Source organism: Misgurnus anguillicaudatus, unplaced genomic scaffold (genome assembly GCF_027580225.2).
Source record: "Misgurnus anguillicaudatus unplaced genomic scaffold, ASM2758022v2 HiC_scaffold_32, whole genome shotgun sequence".
NCBI classification, from domain to species: Eukaryota; Metazoa; Chordata; class Actinopteri; order Cypriniformes; family Cobitidae; genus Misgurnus; species Misgurnus anguillicaudatus.
In genome coordinates this window covers 3586200-3605293 of record NW_027395282.1, presented here as the reverse complement: position 1 = coordinate 3605293, position 19094 = coordinate 3586200, and the positions used below count along the sequence as shown (strand labels likewise).

General features: G+C 37.0%; 1 protein-coding gene across 3 annotated transcripts in view; it reads left to right on the top strand.

The window, feature by feature from the left end:
- The window catches only part of LOC141363077 (sialoadhesin-like), a 171332-nt gene that overhangs the window by 134157 nt on the left and 18081 nt on the right, over nucleotides 1–19094 (top strand). The window contains exons 5-7 of one of the 3 annotated variants that reach the window (XM_073865583.1): nucleotides 25–330; nucleotides 523–732; nucleotides 10126–11105. The exons of 1 other annotated variant lie outside the window; for it this stretch is intronic. In XM_073865583.1, coding sequence (XP_073721684.1) covers nucleotides 25–330; nucleotides 523–732; nucleotides 10126–10133 — 524 coding nt within the window. In that variant the 3' untranslated portion in view covers nucleotides 10134–11105. Of the gene's footprint in view, nucleotides 1–24; nucleotides 331–522; nucleotides 733–10000; nucleotides 11106–19094 lie in introns of those variants that run through there. One more of the 3 variants, XM_073865582.1, reaches the window with a different exon arrangement.

Below are 19094 nucleotides of genomic sequence, written 5' to 3'. Positions count from 1 at the left end.
AGCAGTATTTTGTGATTTTTTCAGGTAGCTGTTGGGGTGTGACTTACACCTCTATGAATGTTTGTGCTTTAGTGGGATCAACAGTAGATATACACTCTTCATACTCACATCCCACTGGATATACAGTAGAGGAAACATACTGGGAATTTCAAAACAGACACTTGGCTCTACATGAGGATCATCAGTTTTCTGGTCGTGTGGAGTTTGTGGGAAACACACTGAGAATAAAAAATGCCAGCATGAGTGACACTGGAAGATATCAGTTCAGGATCAACACTAACACATCAGATGAAGTTTCTTGTTCTTCTGGAGTCTATCTTACTGTTACAGGTAACTGCTCATATTAAACTCTCTGTAGTGCAGCACTCATTATACTGAAGCATTATAGCTCGAGTAGGAGTCTGATATCAACACGACTGTGATTAGAAGTTTAGTTAATGCTTTATCAATCGAGCTAAATCAAAAATATGAGGCCCAACTTGGAAAATTAGTTGACATGATCTCTGTTATATGAAATCTCAGATACACGAGTGAGAAGCAGTCCAGACCCTGTGATAGATGGAGAAAAAGTGATATTAAGCTGTTCAACTGAATGCACTCTGGATAGTAAACATACTTACATCTGGTATAAGAATGGACAACAGGTAACAGATGGATTGACATTATTAAACAAGCTGTACCTGGACTCAATCAACAGTGAGGAGCTACAAGACTATTCATGTACTGTAAGAGGTAACACAACATCTCATCATACATCTGACTTTACTGTTACACTGTAAAAAGTAAACAGTTGGATCAACTTAAAAAATAACTTCAGTTGGTAATACCTAAAAATTAAGTTGTTTCTTATTGTGAAATTTTAAGTTAAACAAAACTAGTTTTAGTTACCAACTGAAGTAACTCTTTAAAGCTACAGTCGGCAACTTTTGGAGGATTGAGATGATTTTGAATGTTTTCAATTTTTATGCCCCTCCCACACTACCACCGAGCAACCTCATATCGAGCTCGTCCTCATCAGTGCGTGTTCAAGCATACAGGGTTTCCCGCAGAACATTTTATGTGGGTTCCAGGTTCTGAGTGAGGCTGTCAATGTATGGCTCCATGACCTATTAACATTAGATGTGAGACAAAATAAATAATATTTAAGAGAATGTTTATTCATTCTTGAGCTTGCTTACTTGCCTGAAAATGTGCCCATAAGGTGAGATTGGAAAGAGGCGCCACACGTCTCCCCCTCTCTTCTTTGGTGTCAATATTAAGATGGGTCACCTTCTCTTTAACCTGACCTAGAAAGGAGCCCTCAGGTTGCTGTTCACCTGCTGATTTAATTTCCCTTAACTCTTTCACCGCCATTGACGAGATTTTCCGTCTTTCCGCAATACCGCTATTATCCACCCTTCCGCAACTTTATAAACCCGGAAGTATTGCCCTATGGCAAGCGGCTGCATGTCCGTGTCTGTTTTAAAGATCACTCTGAATGGGATCTCTATGAAAAGTCCATCACAAAAATGGAATTATCTCTGTTTTTTGCTCAAAATGTGGTGTTTTTGCAGAAACCTACCCATATTCAAAAGCTGATTACAGAAGAACCACTGAAGGTAGGATGAAACGTTTTTTTTTTTTTTTGAAAGCAGAGGGTCTGTTCTTTCATTTGGTATATTGTATGTTTATATATTTAAAGAAGAACATTTTCTGGAAGGCATTAAACTTTGGTGAAAATCATGAAAAACGCTGGCGCTGGCTGGCAACTTTTTTTTAAAAAAAGCTGGCGGTGAAAGAGTTAATGTCTCAATGGTAATAGGAACCTAAATAGACATACAAGTTAAACATGATTTTATATAAATAAAAATCATTGTGACATCACAACTTACATGGTTTTTGATTGCCATGAAATTAATATCTTCCTTCTGGAACAATTTGGAAAGCTGTGTCAGGTAGGTCAGGATGTCTGCCTGCATATGAACAGCTGCAATGAATCTGTAAGTTGCACAGTATGTGTACAACCCTCGTGCCACTGCGTCCTTCTTTATATTCACCTCCTCAGCAAGTGTAGCAAGCCGTGCAGGCAGATTTCTCTGAAGATTTGAAATGGCCTTCTCTTGTGATAGCCACCTAGTGCCAAATCCATTTTTCTATAAGGAATTTGGTGTAGCCTACAATGTTTAGTCTTCAGGTATTTTTATATCATGACCACCTGCTTCACAGCCTCTGCAATAGTTGTGGCCGTGCCATCTGGAATGGATACAAGATCCAAAAATTGACAGAACAGCTGTCTTTTCTTGTCTGTATATCTGAAATATTTACGAAAAACAAGTAGTCTAATCCTGTTTTTGTTACACCTTGTAAAGGCCTTTGAGAGGGGCCACGTAATGCCCTTTGACGGTGCATCCTGCACAGTCTGCAAAACATCCCTAGGAATAATGCAATAACTCATTTAATATAGCAATACTTTCAACATTTAGTATACAATTAGAGCTGCAACTATCGACTATTTTCTCAATCGATTAGTCTATCGATTATTTTTTCGATTAGTCGAATTGTCTAATGTATATAGCTTGAGTGACCGGATGGAATTCAAGCGTAGTTCAGGCAGATCACTGATCGCTAACTACTCCAGCTGACGCTCAGCTGCTTAATCACTCTCACCTGCTTTAATCAACAGTATTTAAGCAGTCAATCAGACGCTCTGTAGCTACTCTGTCGCACAGACAATTTTACCGAGTCTGTCGCACAGACATTTGCATAGCAGATCGTAGACTGAGCCAGTACTCATGCGATCGATAGAATTTTATTCCTTACCCTTTTCGGCGTTACCATGGCTTGCTCGGAATCGGAAGATGTTGCAATACTCTCTGTGGAAGTGCCGGAAGACATCCATTCCGTACAGGTATTAAGATAATTTGTGCGTATATCTCCTGTCAAGCCCAAAGAACTTATGTTTCCGTGATCTTTGAACGCGCTTTTCAGTGCGTGAGCTTTGAGTTTGTGCACGTATGCGCACTGGAAAAAGTTCACTTTAGTATCTTTGTTGCTCAAATAGTCTAAAATCGCTATGTCACTGTAAACAATAACTTTCTCATCAACAGTATAGCAGGATGTTCTATTAACAGCATTTCATGCAATATTTAGCAGTTTTACCATATTTACATTTACGTATTTACAGCAGTAGGCAGTAACGTTAGACAATGTGACTACAGCAAGGAGTATGTCCGTCATTCGTTCCAATTCATTTCGATATAAATCGTTCAGGTCACCTTGCAGTGTCAGTGTATATATGTTGTTTTAATTGATTGCCTCAAAATTCGACAGTTATAGTTTTACAGCATTTCGTGTCTTACACTTGATTTAACGTCCCGAAGGCAGTCGTTCTACGCATCTTCAACAAGCATGTAAACTAGCATAAGAAACCAGTGTTGCCAACTATTTTCAATGGAAAGTAGCTAAGCTTGCTTGGAAAGTCGCTAAATGTCGCTAGATTACGTCATTGCGTCATTTGCATAACAGTGACGTCATCACGTCACATTTGCATTCTTATTACACTGGATTACTACATTATTTCACGTTTCTCTTTCTCTCTGAACTGTCAAAAATGTTATTTTAAGACACATGAATGCTTGAAAATGTTTTCTCGTTTGTTTATCTGCTTATGTTCTCATAAAACGAAATGTGTGTATGTTCATGTTTATATGGCCAAACAGTCCAGTTTCAAAACATACACTGATAAATGATGGGAAACGTTGTTTTGTAGGTAAATAGCCCATTAACGCGTCAGCTCCGTACAGTTTGTCTGTTCTAAATGTGCTGCTGCTCAGCTCCCTCAAGTACATTTATTTTATGTACAGTGATTCATTTTATTCAAAGACCATTTTATATTTATATCTCGCCATTAATGTAAGCCATCGCGGGATCCGCCTGCTCCGGCTTCCCGCATGCACGATTATGCCGTCTGGACGCGGATAGATAACCACTTCTCCTGCCCTGATTGCAACTGGGAGAGACTCTGCTCTGCTGCGCAAGGACTAGACCGCCTGTGAATGCTTTGGGTCGGGGGTGGAGCCCACAGAAGCAGCGATAGCTGCTCATTGAGAAGAGTGAATGTCACGTAAAAAGTCTCCAACAATGCCAAGATGTAAAACATCTTGCACGCGTTATCTTGTGTTGGGGGTCCGTTAATTAATGATTAACTAATGTCAGCCTCAGCTATCCTTCATTTTATTTCTCTCCTCTGAACCTGCCTGTTCCAAATCTGATGAATATCAGGGAACCGCGTTCCCTTTTGAGGTATGCTACCCAACATGCCAGGAGCCGCGTACTCCGAGACAAGCAGTCTCTAGAAGTTATGCACTCAACTACGTTGTTGTGTTTGGGGGATACATGCAAAGGATGCATCTTAAAGGTGCAGTATGACAACCGAGCCCCTTGATTCCTCAGCCTTTGGCCAAATTCAGATATTTGTTATAATATATTAATATATTATATAATTTGGTATTCTTAAGTGGTCCTGACTGAAATATAGCTTGAGTGACCGGATGGAATTCAAGCGTAGTTCAGGCAGACCACTGATCGCTAACTACTCCAGCTGACGCTCAGCTGCTTAATCACTCTCACCTGCTTTAATCAACAGTATTTAAGCAGTCAATCAGACGCTCTGTAGCTACTCTGTCGCACAGACAATTTCACCCACCACCTCCCCTTCACCTCCAATATCTCAGTTTTCACAACCATTGCACCCCTTTTTAATTATTGTATTTGTAGCATACTAAAATGTTGGTTATGCGAGGCTGGGGGATACATGCAAAGGATGCATCTTAAAGGTGCAGTATGACAACCGAGCCCCTTGATTCCTCAGCCTTTGGCCAAATTCAGATATTTGTTATAATATATTAATATATTATATAATTTGGTATTCTTAAGTGGTCCTGACTGAAATGATGATTTTTCATAATAATGATTTTTTTTCACAGACAACTAATAAATGTAACATCTGCTATTAATGCCAACATTTTATTTAAACATTTTAACAAATTAAACAACAATTTCCAACATGGAAAATAAAGTGGCAGTGCAAGAAAAATATAACTGAAATCACATAAAAACAATCCAGCATAAATTCAGCCCAACATAAAGTGCAAAATGGCCATTATTCACCATAAACAAAAATATTCTAAGGATTATTTTATATAATTCATAGACAAATAATAAAGGTAACAACATTTGCTATTAATGCCAAGTTGCCGGCATTAAGCATTTTCCTATTTAATCAAACAAACATTTCCAAAATAAAAATAAAGGAAAATATAACAGATCACATTAACAAGTTAAACACAAATTCACCCCACATAAACTGTGCAAAATGGGCATTTTTTAACTTGCACAATAAAATAGCCATATATTAATACCTGAAAATAAAAAAGTCACAAAATTAAATATATAAAACCTGAATAAACATCAACTTAAACATTGAACTTTTCTGAAGTTCTGGGTAAAAAAATGTTTAGCTAGAATGATGGTGGATGAATGTAAGCATGTCTACATGCTCTGCAGTCAGACTTGCTCTTTTCTTGGTCACAATGTTCTCGGCAGCAGAAAAGAGGCGTTCGGATGGGGTGGATGTTGCAGGAATAGACAAGTATTGCCATTATGGCCAAGGTAGGAAACCTTCCTTCATTTACATTCCACCAGTTGAGAGGATTTTCATTCTTTTGGATAGGTGGTTGGTTCACTAAAATACATTAGTACCTCATTCCCCACCATTACACTTTCAGTTTCATCATTACCTTTTTCATTGTCTCCCTCAGTGTTGCTGGGCTCATCTGAATCTTCAAAACCCAGCAAAGTGTCCAGCAGAGACACTGGCCTTCTCTCTGAAGCGAGGGGTATGGCATTTGCGTCCTGCTGTTCCACATTAAGTTGCTGTGTTTCCTCTCTCTCACTTTTTTTTTGTTGCAGTGCAAGAGCTTGAATTTTGACTTGCACTTTAAGGCTCTCTTCTTCCGACAGAAACCTAAGTTTTCGAAATCGTGGGTCAAGAGCAGCAGCAATAATACATACATTATGTGCATCATCTCTGAATGTGGTCTCTTTCATCCATCGAGTAGCAATCTCTTCTGCCGCAGCAGCTTGAAAAGCCTTGACAGCTGTGGTCTCAAATGATGTGTTCTGTGCTGACTTTTGAAGGCCCTTCACCAGTGGAGGTAGAGCAGAAACAGTGACATAATCCTGTGCACTTATGAAGACTGTAGCACACTCAAAGGGCTTTAGGGCTTGTTCGAGTTCTTCAAGTAGGCTCCACTGATCACCCTTCAGATCCAGGTAGCGCTTCCCTCGCTGTGTGACTTCAGGGTCTGAAAGGGTTGCTGTCACGGGCCACCTCTGTTCCAGCAAGCGACTGATCATGTACCCATTTGTTGCTGCTTGGCTTTGAGCTTGGTGCTGGCCAGCTCGCTCTTTTTGAAATGTTCTACGAGGCATCTTGCAGCACTTACTGTCTTGTTGATCTGCGCATTCTTTAGAGCATGGTTCACGATTAGCTGCAGTGTATGGCCAGCACACCTGAGTGAAGTAACCCTGTGCCTCTCTTCCAGGATTCTTAAAGCTGCAACAACATTAGCAGCGTTGTCATGTACAACAACCAACACTTTAGCCATGGATATACCAAATTTCTCTGCTGCTTGTTCCACCCAACCAGCAATATTTTCAGCTGTATGACGTTCTTCGAGTGGCATTGTGGTCAGGTTATAGGAAATCAGCTCCCAGTTTTCATTAATAAAATGACAGGTGACACCCAAGTATGCCTCAGTGGCTATACTTGTCCATGCATCTGTTGTGAGAGTGATTTTTGTTTTGACCTTTTTGAGTGAAGTTTTCACTTTCTCAAGTGTCATCTCATATTTGTTTTCCATTAATGTAGTGAAATGGGGCCTGCTGGGAAGTGTGTACCCTGGACATAATGTGCTGACCATCTCACGGAAGCCGTGACCTTCCACAATCGAAAGAGGCCTCTTATCCTTCACAATCATTTTGAGAATGCTGTCAGTAATCCCAGCGGCCATAATGGGTGTGCATACAGTGGCATTCCGTTTTTGAAAAAAATCAGACACACAGCTTTGCCTTTTCCTGAGAAACAAAACAAACATTTCAACATGAAATCTATGTGAAATTTCCATTAATTAACCAATAACAATAATTACAAATGTTAAGATTTATGCAGTGCAGGCAAAGGTGTGTTTTATTACAGCTGCGTTCACTATTGAGACTGATAACAGTAGCTGTTGAACATCTCTTCAACTTAACTGTCACAACAGTATTTTAACCATAGAAATTAAATGAAATGTTTTTCAGGTGGCTATAAAGCAAAAGGTATTTTTTATTAAAAATACAACAAAACTTTATCCAAACCAATGTAACAAAGAAAATTAGGTAAATGTACAATTTTATTACACTTTCTTCTAATATTTAATAAGCAGCGTTTACGCTGCTGTTACTTTAAAGTAAAGCTGGCTTTCTGTGCACGCGGTCACATGCACGTGTGACAGTAACGGATTATTTCATAACTTCTTATTAATATAAAACATGTCCCGCTCTTTATTTACTGTTTCAACATACTGCCCAGATGCGACGCGATGTCGCGTCAGTCAGGCGCCTTGCAGTTCGTATTAAATAAAGATGTAAACGCAGCTGTATTAAGCACAACATAGTGTATAGCCTGCATTCTATTGCTGTGTAAAAACATACAGTAATAGTTCAAATACTTACGCTGCCGTCTCGTCGTTTTGAGGTCGGAGAGCGCCAGGATGCTTTCGTTTAAGGTGTTCGTGCATAGATGTCTTGCTGCTGTGGTATGCCATCTCCATTTTGCACAATGTGCAGAGCACCATTTTATTCGGTCTTTGCTTGAAGAATTCCCAAACTCTTGACCTCGTTCTGGCTGTTTGGTTTAACGGCGGATTGACCGTATCACTGTGAGCTGACGCCGCCATCGTTTCAAATGATAAATGTAAACAGTGCGACGCATCGACGCACTTCCAGCAAATCGACGTAATTACGTAATCGACGTAATCGACTTGGTCGACGCGTCATTCCAGCCCTATATAAAATAAATAATAAATAATAATCAACTCACTATGTTCTGTGTGGTACAGCCACCCTGCATATTTAGGGTCCATAGCCGACTCCGGGTTCCACCCATTACGTCGCTGTTTAGGTTTGCGGGGGATCCGCCGTTGGAGGTGGGGGCTGTGGGGGTGATGAAGGCGGTACGGTGGGGTAGGTCTGCTGCATCGTATGAAGAATGCAGCAATTTAAGGTTGTGTTTTTCAGTCCATTTGGCTGTGTACAATGCGACAGAAAACATGTGCAATCATCAAACATATAAGACCTGTAAACGCAACTAGCCTTGATAAGAAAACATTACACCTATCATAATAATTGCAGATGCTTCGAGCCAATAGTTGACAGATTATCATAGTATTTAAAGAATTTAGATCGTTTAGAATAATTATCTTACCTCGATGGCTATCCATATGCTAGATGAACGTCTTCCCCCAAAAAGGTTTTCTTTTTCCCTGAATAAAAAATGTTGTAGAACGTCCGGCGAACGATGATAGATAGCGCGAAGATTGTAAAAACTGATTATTTCCCACTATTTATTACATTTCTTAATGGAGTGTAACTACTGTCGCATGTAAATAATGCAAATAAATAATGTGAGCTAGAGCGCTCTACAATTATATAGAATCAACCGGCACGTGCAATTTAGCTAGCAGGTGAAGAAGTCAAACAAAATCACCAGATAACTTACTTTAAATGTGCAAGAACTATAGACTAATACAATAACAGGCTTAAATAAACCCAAAACATAAATCTACTTACAGTTCTCACGAACACACGTACTGGCTAGTTATTCTCCAGTGACTGAAGCGTTTTTCCCTCATTTCAGCCATTGTGACACGTGTGCCCGTGTTTTTTATTTTTTGGACGACCTTGTTAAGGTGGTAGGATTTCCAAGCTTAGGCGGGCCGCCTTAACTATAAAGTGCTGCGGGAAACCCTGAGCATACTTAGATTACTTACATAACACTCAGAAATACAATAAATGGTTGATAAAGCACAATTACCTGTCAAGAAGAAATGTGTCAAGCTCTGCATCCAGCTAGAACCCTTTAAAAGCTCATAGATCCCTCCACCTTTCAAATGCTGGTCTGATATTGATCCTAGTTTTATTACAGGCACGGTCGCTTTCTATCTTCGTTTCCTTCTTTTCCTTGGTTGTTTTCTTTTCATTGGTTGTTCTTCTAGCTCTGGTTGTTAGCCAAGGAATCAAAAGTTTGTTAGTGAATGTTCTCTCCGCCATCACGCTGCGTTCAATATAAGGTGGATTCATGTGATATTAGGCTTGTTCAATTTCAAGCAGCACCACAAGAACCGATCTTGCTGACTGCAACTTTAAGTAGATCCAACTTTTCACTTGTTACAGTGTAAATGATAAAATAGATAGTTTCAGTCCTTGATGCTGATTGGTTTATTCTCAGCTATGACATCATCGCTGAGCTACTTTCAGTCTCACTGTGCAGCACTCATAGCTGATCATTAATATTGAAGTGAGATGCTACAAAATTACAGCTTCTGCAGGTTTCAAAGTCAGGTGTCGGTGTGCCGCGTTGTTTTGTGTATCATCATTACTGGGGAAACCCCTAAAAAAGAAGATGAGGAAACACAATCAAGGTGGAATTATTATTTTCTAACGCAAGCTGTACTTTAAATGTACTAACACAACCAAAAGTGAAAGTGTTTTAGCGCTGCCAGTGGCACTGAACGACATAACGCATCACTCAGAACTTTTGTGTTATTTTGAAAATATGCACACAGCTGTCATGATGGTTATTTGCTGAGTAGCGCTGTGATAACGGCTGCAGTGAGACTGAAATCTGAGAATCACAGAAAAATCAAATTCTGAATGTTCTGCCTTTTCTGAATATAACTGAGTTTGTGTCTTTTTTCAGATACAATGGACAAAACAAATGCTTAAATACATAAAACTGTATGATACTGATTAAAACAAGGCTTGGCTTTCTGAAGGTTTGCTACTATAATGTTTTAATAAAGCTTTTTTGTACCTGCCTTTCAGAGATATGACACACCCTGAACTTGTGGACTTCCTCAGAGTCGACACTTTGATGACATCATGTACTTCAGACTTTAGGGACCCTTGCACACAAGGGCACACCAGAGTCGTATTTTGGAACAGACTCGAGCGTCATGCCGAAAATAAGAAGAGAAGTTGCCCATCAGTGTGTCTGATGTAAATGAGCTTTTTTATTAAACTGTCACAGTCCCAGATTGTCTGCCAGCCTTTAAGCTCATTTACACGCTGCTTATTTTTAGACCCACATGAGTTGCATTGGAAAGTCTGAAAGGAAGTTTTCATCAGCTCAATTTAATACTTTTTATAGGTTTTAAATTAATTACATTCATTTCTTAATAGTTTCTCCAAATACCAATTTAGAAAATATAAAACATATGCAGATTATTTGCTCAGTTTATTAGTAATGAAAGGAACAGGTTTATAAAAATATAAAACATAATCTGTCCTGTGAATCGAGTTGAGACTGTTTCTCAAGAATAAGAGCACTAGCAGTAAAAAGATGAAGATTAATGATTAGATTTTTTTCTGCTGGAGACATAAAAGATGAAGTAAAGATAAGAGACATCTTTTACAGGACTCAGCAATAATTAACAGCTATAAATATCTTTTAATATAAAAGTATGTAATAGTAGTCAAAATATGTAAAGTCCAAGCATGTTATGAAATGCTTTCCTTCTTCTTATGCTATAAAAAGTGTCAAAAAGAGTTTCTTTAACATCCGCTTAAGTACGAGAAAATGAGATAAAATCATTAAATGATCTACTACAACTTCAACTGCTCATAATAATGCTGTATTTACACATTTATAAGGACTAAAGTGATGCTATTGATCATAAGAGCTTTTACCATTTGTGTTTTATTTATCTTTTGTTAAACAATAATTAAATAACATTTTAAAAACTGAAAAAGGAAATTAAAAAGCCGTGTCATGAACTGAAGTTGATGTTGTGAATTTTACACTTGTTTTTGAGGTTGTCTTTGATATGATGTGTTTTGCTTACCAGTTTAATCTAGTATTAAACTGAAGCTGGTATAAACTGGTTTTCTGGGCAGAGATGTCTATCACACAGTCTCATCCTGTTTAAGTGGTTTGTGGCAAAGCCGATCAAGTTTTTATGCTGATTCAAGAACACGACACTCATTTTTAATCTGTCTTCAGAATTTAAAAAATATATATTTGTGTTAGTATATATCCGTCGTCTGATTGGTCTGACTGCTCTTTCGCAAGGGCTTCTGGGTTGGTAAAGTGCGCAAAGCTTGCTGCAGACAGCATCAAGGGGGCGCTGATGAGCACACTTCGAAGTGTAAAAATGACAGATGTGAAACCCTACAAACTCGTAGACTAAGTGAGCGCACACAATTTGCTAAATATGTTACTATCAGCTCCATTTAACATTTTTGTTAACAAGTTTTACTTCAGAGAAACAATTACATTCAGTTTCCCCAAAAGTTCAATGTAAATATAAAAATTTATATTAATAATAATATATTATATTAATATCAATTTATTAATAATGAAAGGAACAGGTTTATAAAAATATAAAACATAATCTGTCCTGTGAATCGAGTTGAGACTGTTGCTCAAGAATAAGAGCACTAGCAGTAAAAAGATGAAGATTAATGATTAGATTTTTTTCTGCTGGAGACATAAAAGATGAAGTAAAGATAAGAGACATCTTTTACAGGCAGTGGCGTCTATATGCTTGTTGTATCTCACAGTAAGTTTGTTTCTGCAATATGAAAATGAGAGTTATGTGATTCCCATTACAAATCCAGACAATAAACAACTTACAACATTCATTGCTGGTGTTTGTTAGTTCAGTTTGTTAGATCAGTCTGAATCATAATCTAATGCTTCACCTTTTTTTCTTATTTAGTTTTTTTAGTAAGATCACAAACTGAAGTTGCAGTAGTGTATAAATTACATCGTTTTAAATACATCCTATAAGGAATTTGCAAGCAAAGGATAGATCTGAGAGGGGCTTGAAAATATTTTTCTGTACAAAGGGAGGCCGGTGGAAAAAGTTTGGGAACTACTAGCTTAAGGTTAAACCAAGACCTTAATTTTTTTTAAAGAGAATAATTCTGTATCATTTTGAAAAGGTCAATGGGCACTATTTCTATTTTATAAACCAAGATTTTTTGTCTTATACCATGTTATGTTAAGCAGTTCAAAATAAAATAAATCTGTTTTTATATGTCTAACTTAATTCTATATACTCAATATTACTGTCGTGCAATTGAAATGAAAACCCTTCAGGCAATGTTGGGTCATGGGGGGGCTCCAGTTTCTTGGACTTTCTTTAGGGCCCCAAAATGGTAAACACGTCACTGTTTACAGGACTCTCCTACAAATAACAGCTACACGTAAAGATAAGAATAGTTGTCAGATTATGTAAAATTCAAGCATGTTATAAAATGCTTTCCTCCGTCTTATGCTATGAAAAGTGTCAAAAAGTGAAGGAGAGTTTTTCTTTAACATCCGCTTGAGTACGATAATCAGATCATTAAATGATCTACCACAACTTCAGATATTGACACAACTTTACAAACCGGTTAAAGTCAGAGATCTCCACGAGCACGTATGTATACACATTTATTTGTATTAAATCTTTGAAATGTTATGAAAAACAAGCATGTTAGTTGTGTTTTATTTTACTGTAATAACTGTCTGATGAATTGAGCGTCACAATGATGTTTTATTTTCTCTCAGGAATAAGAAAAGAGTTTTGGGACTTATGTGACTTTCTACAAAACTGCATCATGAACTTCAGACTCTCATCATTGATCCTGCTGTTACACATTCAAGGTATGAACACTTTTGAGTAGATGACAGTTTTGTGGTTGTTGGACATTTGGGAAAAGCATCAGTGTTGTTTACTGCATTAAGACAGTGATATAAGACAAGAGTCAGTACAAACTTTAATTATTCAAACAAGAAAATGTACAGCTGTCACCGGGGCAGTGCCCTTTCAAAAGTAAACTTTATTTCTACCTAAACAGTGCATATAAGTATCTCAAAGGTACATATTAATACATCTGAGGTATGTAAATACTTATTAGGACATAATATTTCTGACAGTGTAAGTAAAGACAAGCTGGAGATAACAACACTGAAATAAAACTTGAATTGGTTAAACTATAAATGCATGAAATTGTAAATAATACAATTAACTGTTTCAAACGTGTATGAGATATTATCTGATAGTATAGAGAACAGAGTAAGAAAGAGAGACACCACTAGATACGTCTGTTTGTAATCGTATTGAAAAGCCTTCATGTAGTTGGATCTGATGGTGTAGTGAGCAGCGCTCCAACATGTGGTGCTTTTGCACTTTTGGTGACCCGAGTTTGATTCCCGGCTCGTGGTCATTTGCTGATCTCATACCCTTCTGTCCTTCCTGTACTTTCCTGTCCTCCCCTAACCTCACTATTGAAAAAAGACAAAAACTGGCCAAAAAATATAACAAAAAATCCTTCATGTAAACACCTAAATCAATACGATTGAGGTTGATCGGATGCAAATTTGTATCGTATTGAAGGGGTTGGTGTTCTTACACATGTGTACTCTGCTAGTCTAGTAAGTTATCGTCAAGTTTACTGTTAAGCATTCAAGTAGTTCCTGTCATAGTTTTGTGTAGTCTTATTCTGTTTATCATCTGTCTTTGTTGGTGCCTTTAGGTGTTTTAGGCACCAACTGGGTTTTCTTTTGTACCCAATAAACCTTTTACTGTATATGTACATGCAAAGCCTGCATCTGGGTCTCTCTCTCTCTCTCTCTCTCTCTCTCTCTCTACCTAAGTAATGTAATGACTTAGGTAACGCTGTTGGGTCAGTTTCCCAGACAGGGTTTAGATTAATCCAGGACTAGGCTTTAGTTATATTAAGACATTTAAGTAACTTTAACAAACATACCTTACACAAAAAAATACTGGTGTACATCTTGAGATAAAACATTGGCACCTATGAGTTTAGATAGTTGGTCACATTTTACAATAAAGTTGAATTTGTTAATATTATTAATACATCAGCTAACTTGAGATCAAGTAGGTCAGATTAAAAAGAAAAACTCATAAATAAACTCAGATTTATTCAAATTAATTTACATCATTGATCTCTAGTGCAGGATTTTACATTCAATTTACATTTACATTATACTGTGTTACCATTGTCAATAATATTTCATATTTATTTTCAGGGTCCATAACATTGGATAACTTTAATGTAACCTGTAATGAACTGAATATTTGTGCTCTGAGGAGGAGATGGATGAGGGTGAAGTGCGATTACTCTAACATCAACATCACAACTGTGTTCTGGTTCAGTCAGAAACAGAGAACAAACTGGAGAAACAAAGATGAACCTGAAGATTTGACTTTAGATTCAGATTACTCAGGACGAATGAGTCAAGAGATCACTAAAGATTACTCACGACTCTCAATAAATGATCTGATAGAGAGAGACAGTGGAGAATATCAGCTCATGTTCATTATGAAGGATGGAGTTAAACATCTCAGCTCAGTCACAGTCAATCTAACAGTTTCAGGTACATTTACATTCTCATCAGTCCAGTTAAACTCTTTTCATTTCTCATCTAATGTAAAGTTTTGATTATTTAGTTTTACAGGTGAAGATGAATCCTGAATCTACAGATGAAGTAAAACTGAGCTGTGATTCCTCCTGCCCAAAAACATCTGAATATAATTACTACTGGTACAAGACTGGACAACATTTAACAAGAAACCAAAGCATATCTGTGTCATCCAGTGGAAACACTGACAGTTATTTCTGCTTTGTGCCTTTTTCAGATCCCTCTTCATCTGTGTGTGAGTCTGATATTTACACAATATTTAAATTAAAATGGAAGAACAAACTTTGCAGTTTTTTTGTTGATTCATATACAGTATGAGTGTGTTTGTAATTGATTGTGAATGTTACAGCAGTATTTTCTGACTCTTTCAGGTCTTTCTAACAGTAGCTGTTGGGGTGTGACTTACACCTCTAGAAGAGTTTGTGCTTTAATGGGATCAACAGTAGATATTCACTCTTCATACTCACATCCCACTGGATATACAGTAGAGAAAACATACTGGCATTATAATTATGGTGGGAAATTCAGTGATCTGCGTGAGGATCATCAGTTTTCTGGTCGTGTGGTGGAGTTTGTGGGAAACACACTGAGAATCAAAGACGTCAACACGAGTGACACTGGAGATTATCAGTTCAGGTTCATCACTAACACATCAGATGAAGTTTCTGGTTTTCCTGGAGTCCATCTTACTGTTACAGGTAACTGCTCATAATAAACTCTCTGTAAAGCTGCTTTCACTGATCAGATTTCTGAATATATTTATGCTACAGATTTAGGGTCCTTATATATATTTTTTAATCTTTTGTTAAATATTAAAATGCCAATACTATCAATAATTTAAGCCAATCATCTGAAATTTTGTCTCGTCTGACACTGTATGATGTTTATGTTGTGAATTTTACACTTGTTTTTGAAGTTGTTGAAAATAATATGATGTGTTTAGATTACTGCATATATGATGCTGCTGTATCTCAATGGCTTCATTACCAGTTAGACTATGCAGTTTACCAGCTTGCAAGCATGGTTGATCAGATGCTGGTGAATAGTGTAATGTTGGTAAGCAGCCAGGCCAGCAGCAAACCAGCACTTAGCAGTCTAATCCAGTATTAAAACTGAAACTGGTATAAACTTGTTTCATGAGTTGTCACACGGTCTCTTCCTGTTTAAGTGGGTGGTTTGTGGCAAATTTCCAAAGTCGCTCAAGATTTTATGTTGATGTTGAGGACACTCATCACAGAAGTCTTCAGATTTAAAACAAATACACTAATCAACATTTAATGTTAATCAAAAAGTTGCTCTTAGACAAAAAAACTATTGTATTTTTTAAAACACAAAAATAACTTTAATGTAAGGTTTTGATCCACTTCAAATGTTGACTGTATGTTTATGTTGCACTCGTGCATTTGCCAGATGATTTTATTTAAAGCAATTTAAGCTGCGTTCACATTATTTATTTTCTCTATATGTGTGTGTTTGACTGCATGATCTTGCCATTGTTCACATCATACTGAATTGAGCTGAATCAAACATTTCAGACCTAACTTTAAAAAGTAGTTGATGTGAACTCTGTTTCTGTTATATTAAATCTCAGATACACAAGTGAGAAGCAGTCCAGACCCTGTGATAGATGGAGAAAAAGTGATATTAAGCTGTTCAACTGAATGCACTCTGGATAGCAAACATACTTACATCTGGTATAAGAATGGACAACAGGTAACAGATGGATTGAGATTATTAAACAAGCTGTACCTGGACTCAATCAACAGTGAGGAGCTACAAGAGTATTCCTGTACTGTAAGAGGTAACACAACATCTCATCATACGTCTTTACTGTTAAAACATTACTTTAATTGGTTACACCTAAAAAATTAAGTTGTTTCAACTTAAAATTTTCTTCTAAAGTGAAACTCAAGTTTAAATTAGTTTTACGTGTTACCCATCAAAATAAATTTTTATGTTGATCCAACCTTTAAGTTTTTTACTGCAGTGTCAGAAATGTATCATAATCTATGACCATCACAGAGTAGTAAATGAAAATGCAACATGAAATGATATATTGATCAACATGTCAAGTTAAATATGTTTTAATCTGTAAACTCAATATGAGAACACTGCTGAACTTAACATTGCAATAGCCATGATGAATATTCAGTATTACTGTAAATATAGGCCAGGCTTACATTTATATAAACTACATGCAAGCTTCCTGTGCAAAAGTGTCATCAGTGATTCACCTTGTTGTGATTGTTACAACCAGCTCATATTCTGATGATGTTTACTAACTTGTGTCGTGACCTGTGAACTAAATGTGTCATCATTATAAAGTCTACACACATGTCCTACTCAAGATTATTAGATCATAGTCTCAGCCTCAGACGTCACATTTAAAGTCATCCTCTGATTGGTTGAAATACATGTAAGTTGTGATTTTTATGAGTTCGCTCGGAAACAACATAAAGCTGTCTGATTGAAGAAGAAAGTTGTCATGTTTACATCGATGAAATTATTCTTCATTCAGATCGAAAAACGCTGTATTTTTAAAAGTATGAGAGATATTTTAAAGTGTTTTTATCTTGTTGTTATAAACTTTAGAGAAGTTTGTGAAAGATGGAGAACGGTCTGTTATTGTGGTGAAAACTCAACAACCTAAACATGAGGTGGCACAAAGTGTAACTATCACGGTTCATGGATCTGTTTTCTCTCTCTGGATTGTGTGTGTGTGCGTGAGTTTACGCGTGTTTGCCCGGTTATCACCCTGATTGCTAAACCTGTAGACAATCACGAGCTGTATATATGTGGTGTTGATCATTCCTCTGTGTCGGATCATTGCGTTATTTATCTTGTTTTGCTTTGCATGTCTACTAGTTTACTCATTGCTATTCAGTGCTGTCCTGAGAGATTCTGTGCCACTGGATGATATTCACTTATGAAGAGTGAAGATTATTGAGATTATTATTTACTGTACTTGTGTCAATAAACTTCTACTTGCTATTGGATCTCTTGCCTGACAGTAACATGATTGGATGCTTTATGTGTCAGCACTGCCAGTGGACAATGTAAAGCGCTTCACACAGAACTTGTTTTGTGTCATGTTGAGTATTTGCACACAGCTGTCACGATCACACTTTACTGTGTAGCGCTGTAATAACGGCTGCAGTGAGACTGAAATATAAGAGGCAGAGCGTAATTTATTTTTGGTTTATATTTTCCGCTTTTTTCTTTTGGCGGCTGATGAAAACTAGTATTCTGAATGTTCTGCCTTCTCTAAGTATAACTGAGTTTGTGTCCTTTTCTTCTGAAATAAAACCAATGGACAAAACAAAACAAATGAAGAAATGAACAAAACCAATGAAGAGATGGATGAAACTATTAAAGAAATGGACAAAACCAATGAAGCAATGGACTTTGTCCCTCTGTTGGTGTTTCTGCCTCAGTTTCTCATTATAGGAGCTGTATGGATCTGGTAAGTAAAAATATCAAGTAAAACTCAAAACTGCATAACATACAGTGAATATTCTGATATGAATTCAGTTGTAAGAGTGAATTTTGACCCTACAGGTAACAAAACTGATGACAAACAAATAGAGGTGAGAAAATCTGTATATCTGTATGTTAAATAAACTAATGCTCAGATTTTATAACATGATCTCTTTCTGTGTGTTTGTCATTGTTAGATGTTGCAGGTCTGTGAGTAGATCAGCTGTCTGTCCATCAGAACTACTGGAGTGATGTCACAACTCTCTTTATGACATCATCACCTAGCAACAGTCTCTCAGCAGTGACATCAGTGATGCAGTGATGTCATATACAGTAACATATTAATGACAGTTCAGTGTAAATAATCTAATGATGAAATACATGAATTATTCATTGAAGTATTGAGTTTATCATTAAACAGTCTTGTGTCAGTGTCAGATCAACTGTAACATCACAATGTATAAATCCTGTAAAAAACTTTGCTATAGTTTTACAAGATTGAAACAATAAAGTGTCCATGTTGATTTGGGATTTTTAGTGTTTTTGACAAACTATAGGCCGATGAATGGAGAAGATGAAACAAAGCCGAGTTTTGGCTATTTGTTGATAGGAAGACTTTCATGTATTTCACATCTTTATTTATTGTGCTGTTCATTTACACTGAACCGTTTACTCCTATAAAATAAGATTTTGTAACTATATTATAAATGTTTCATAAGTAACTTTTTATATATAATTTGACCTGTAATATCACTGTTTTATTTTTTTTTATCCACCATTAAGGTATATTTATTTACCGTGGCGCAGTGGATAAGACACCTTTGATGTGAGAGACTCGGGTTCAAATCCACTGTGACACACCATTGTGTCCCTGAGCAAGACA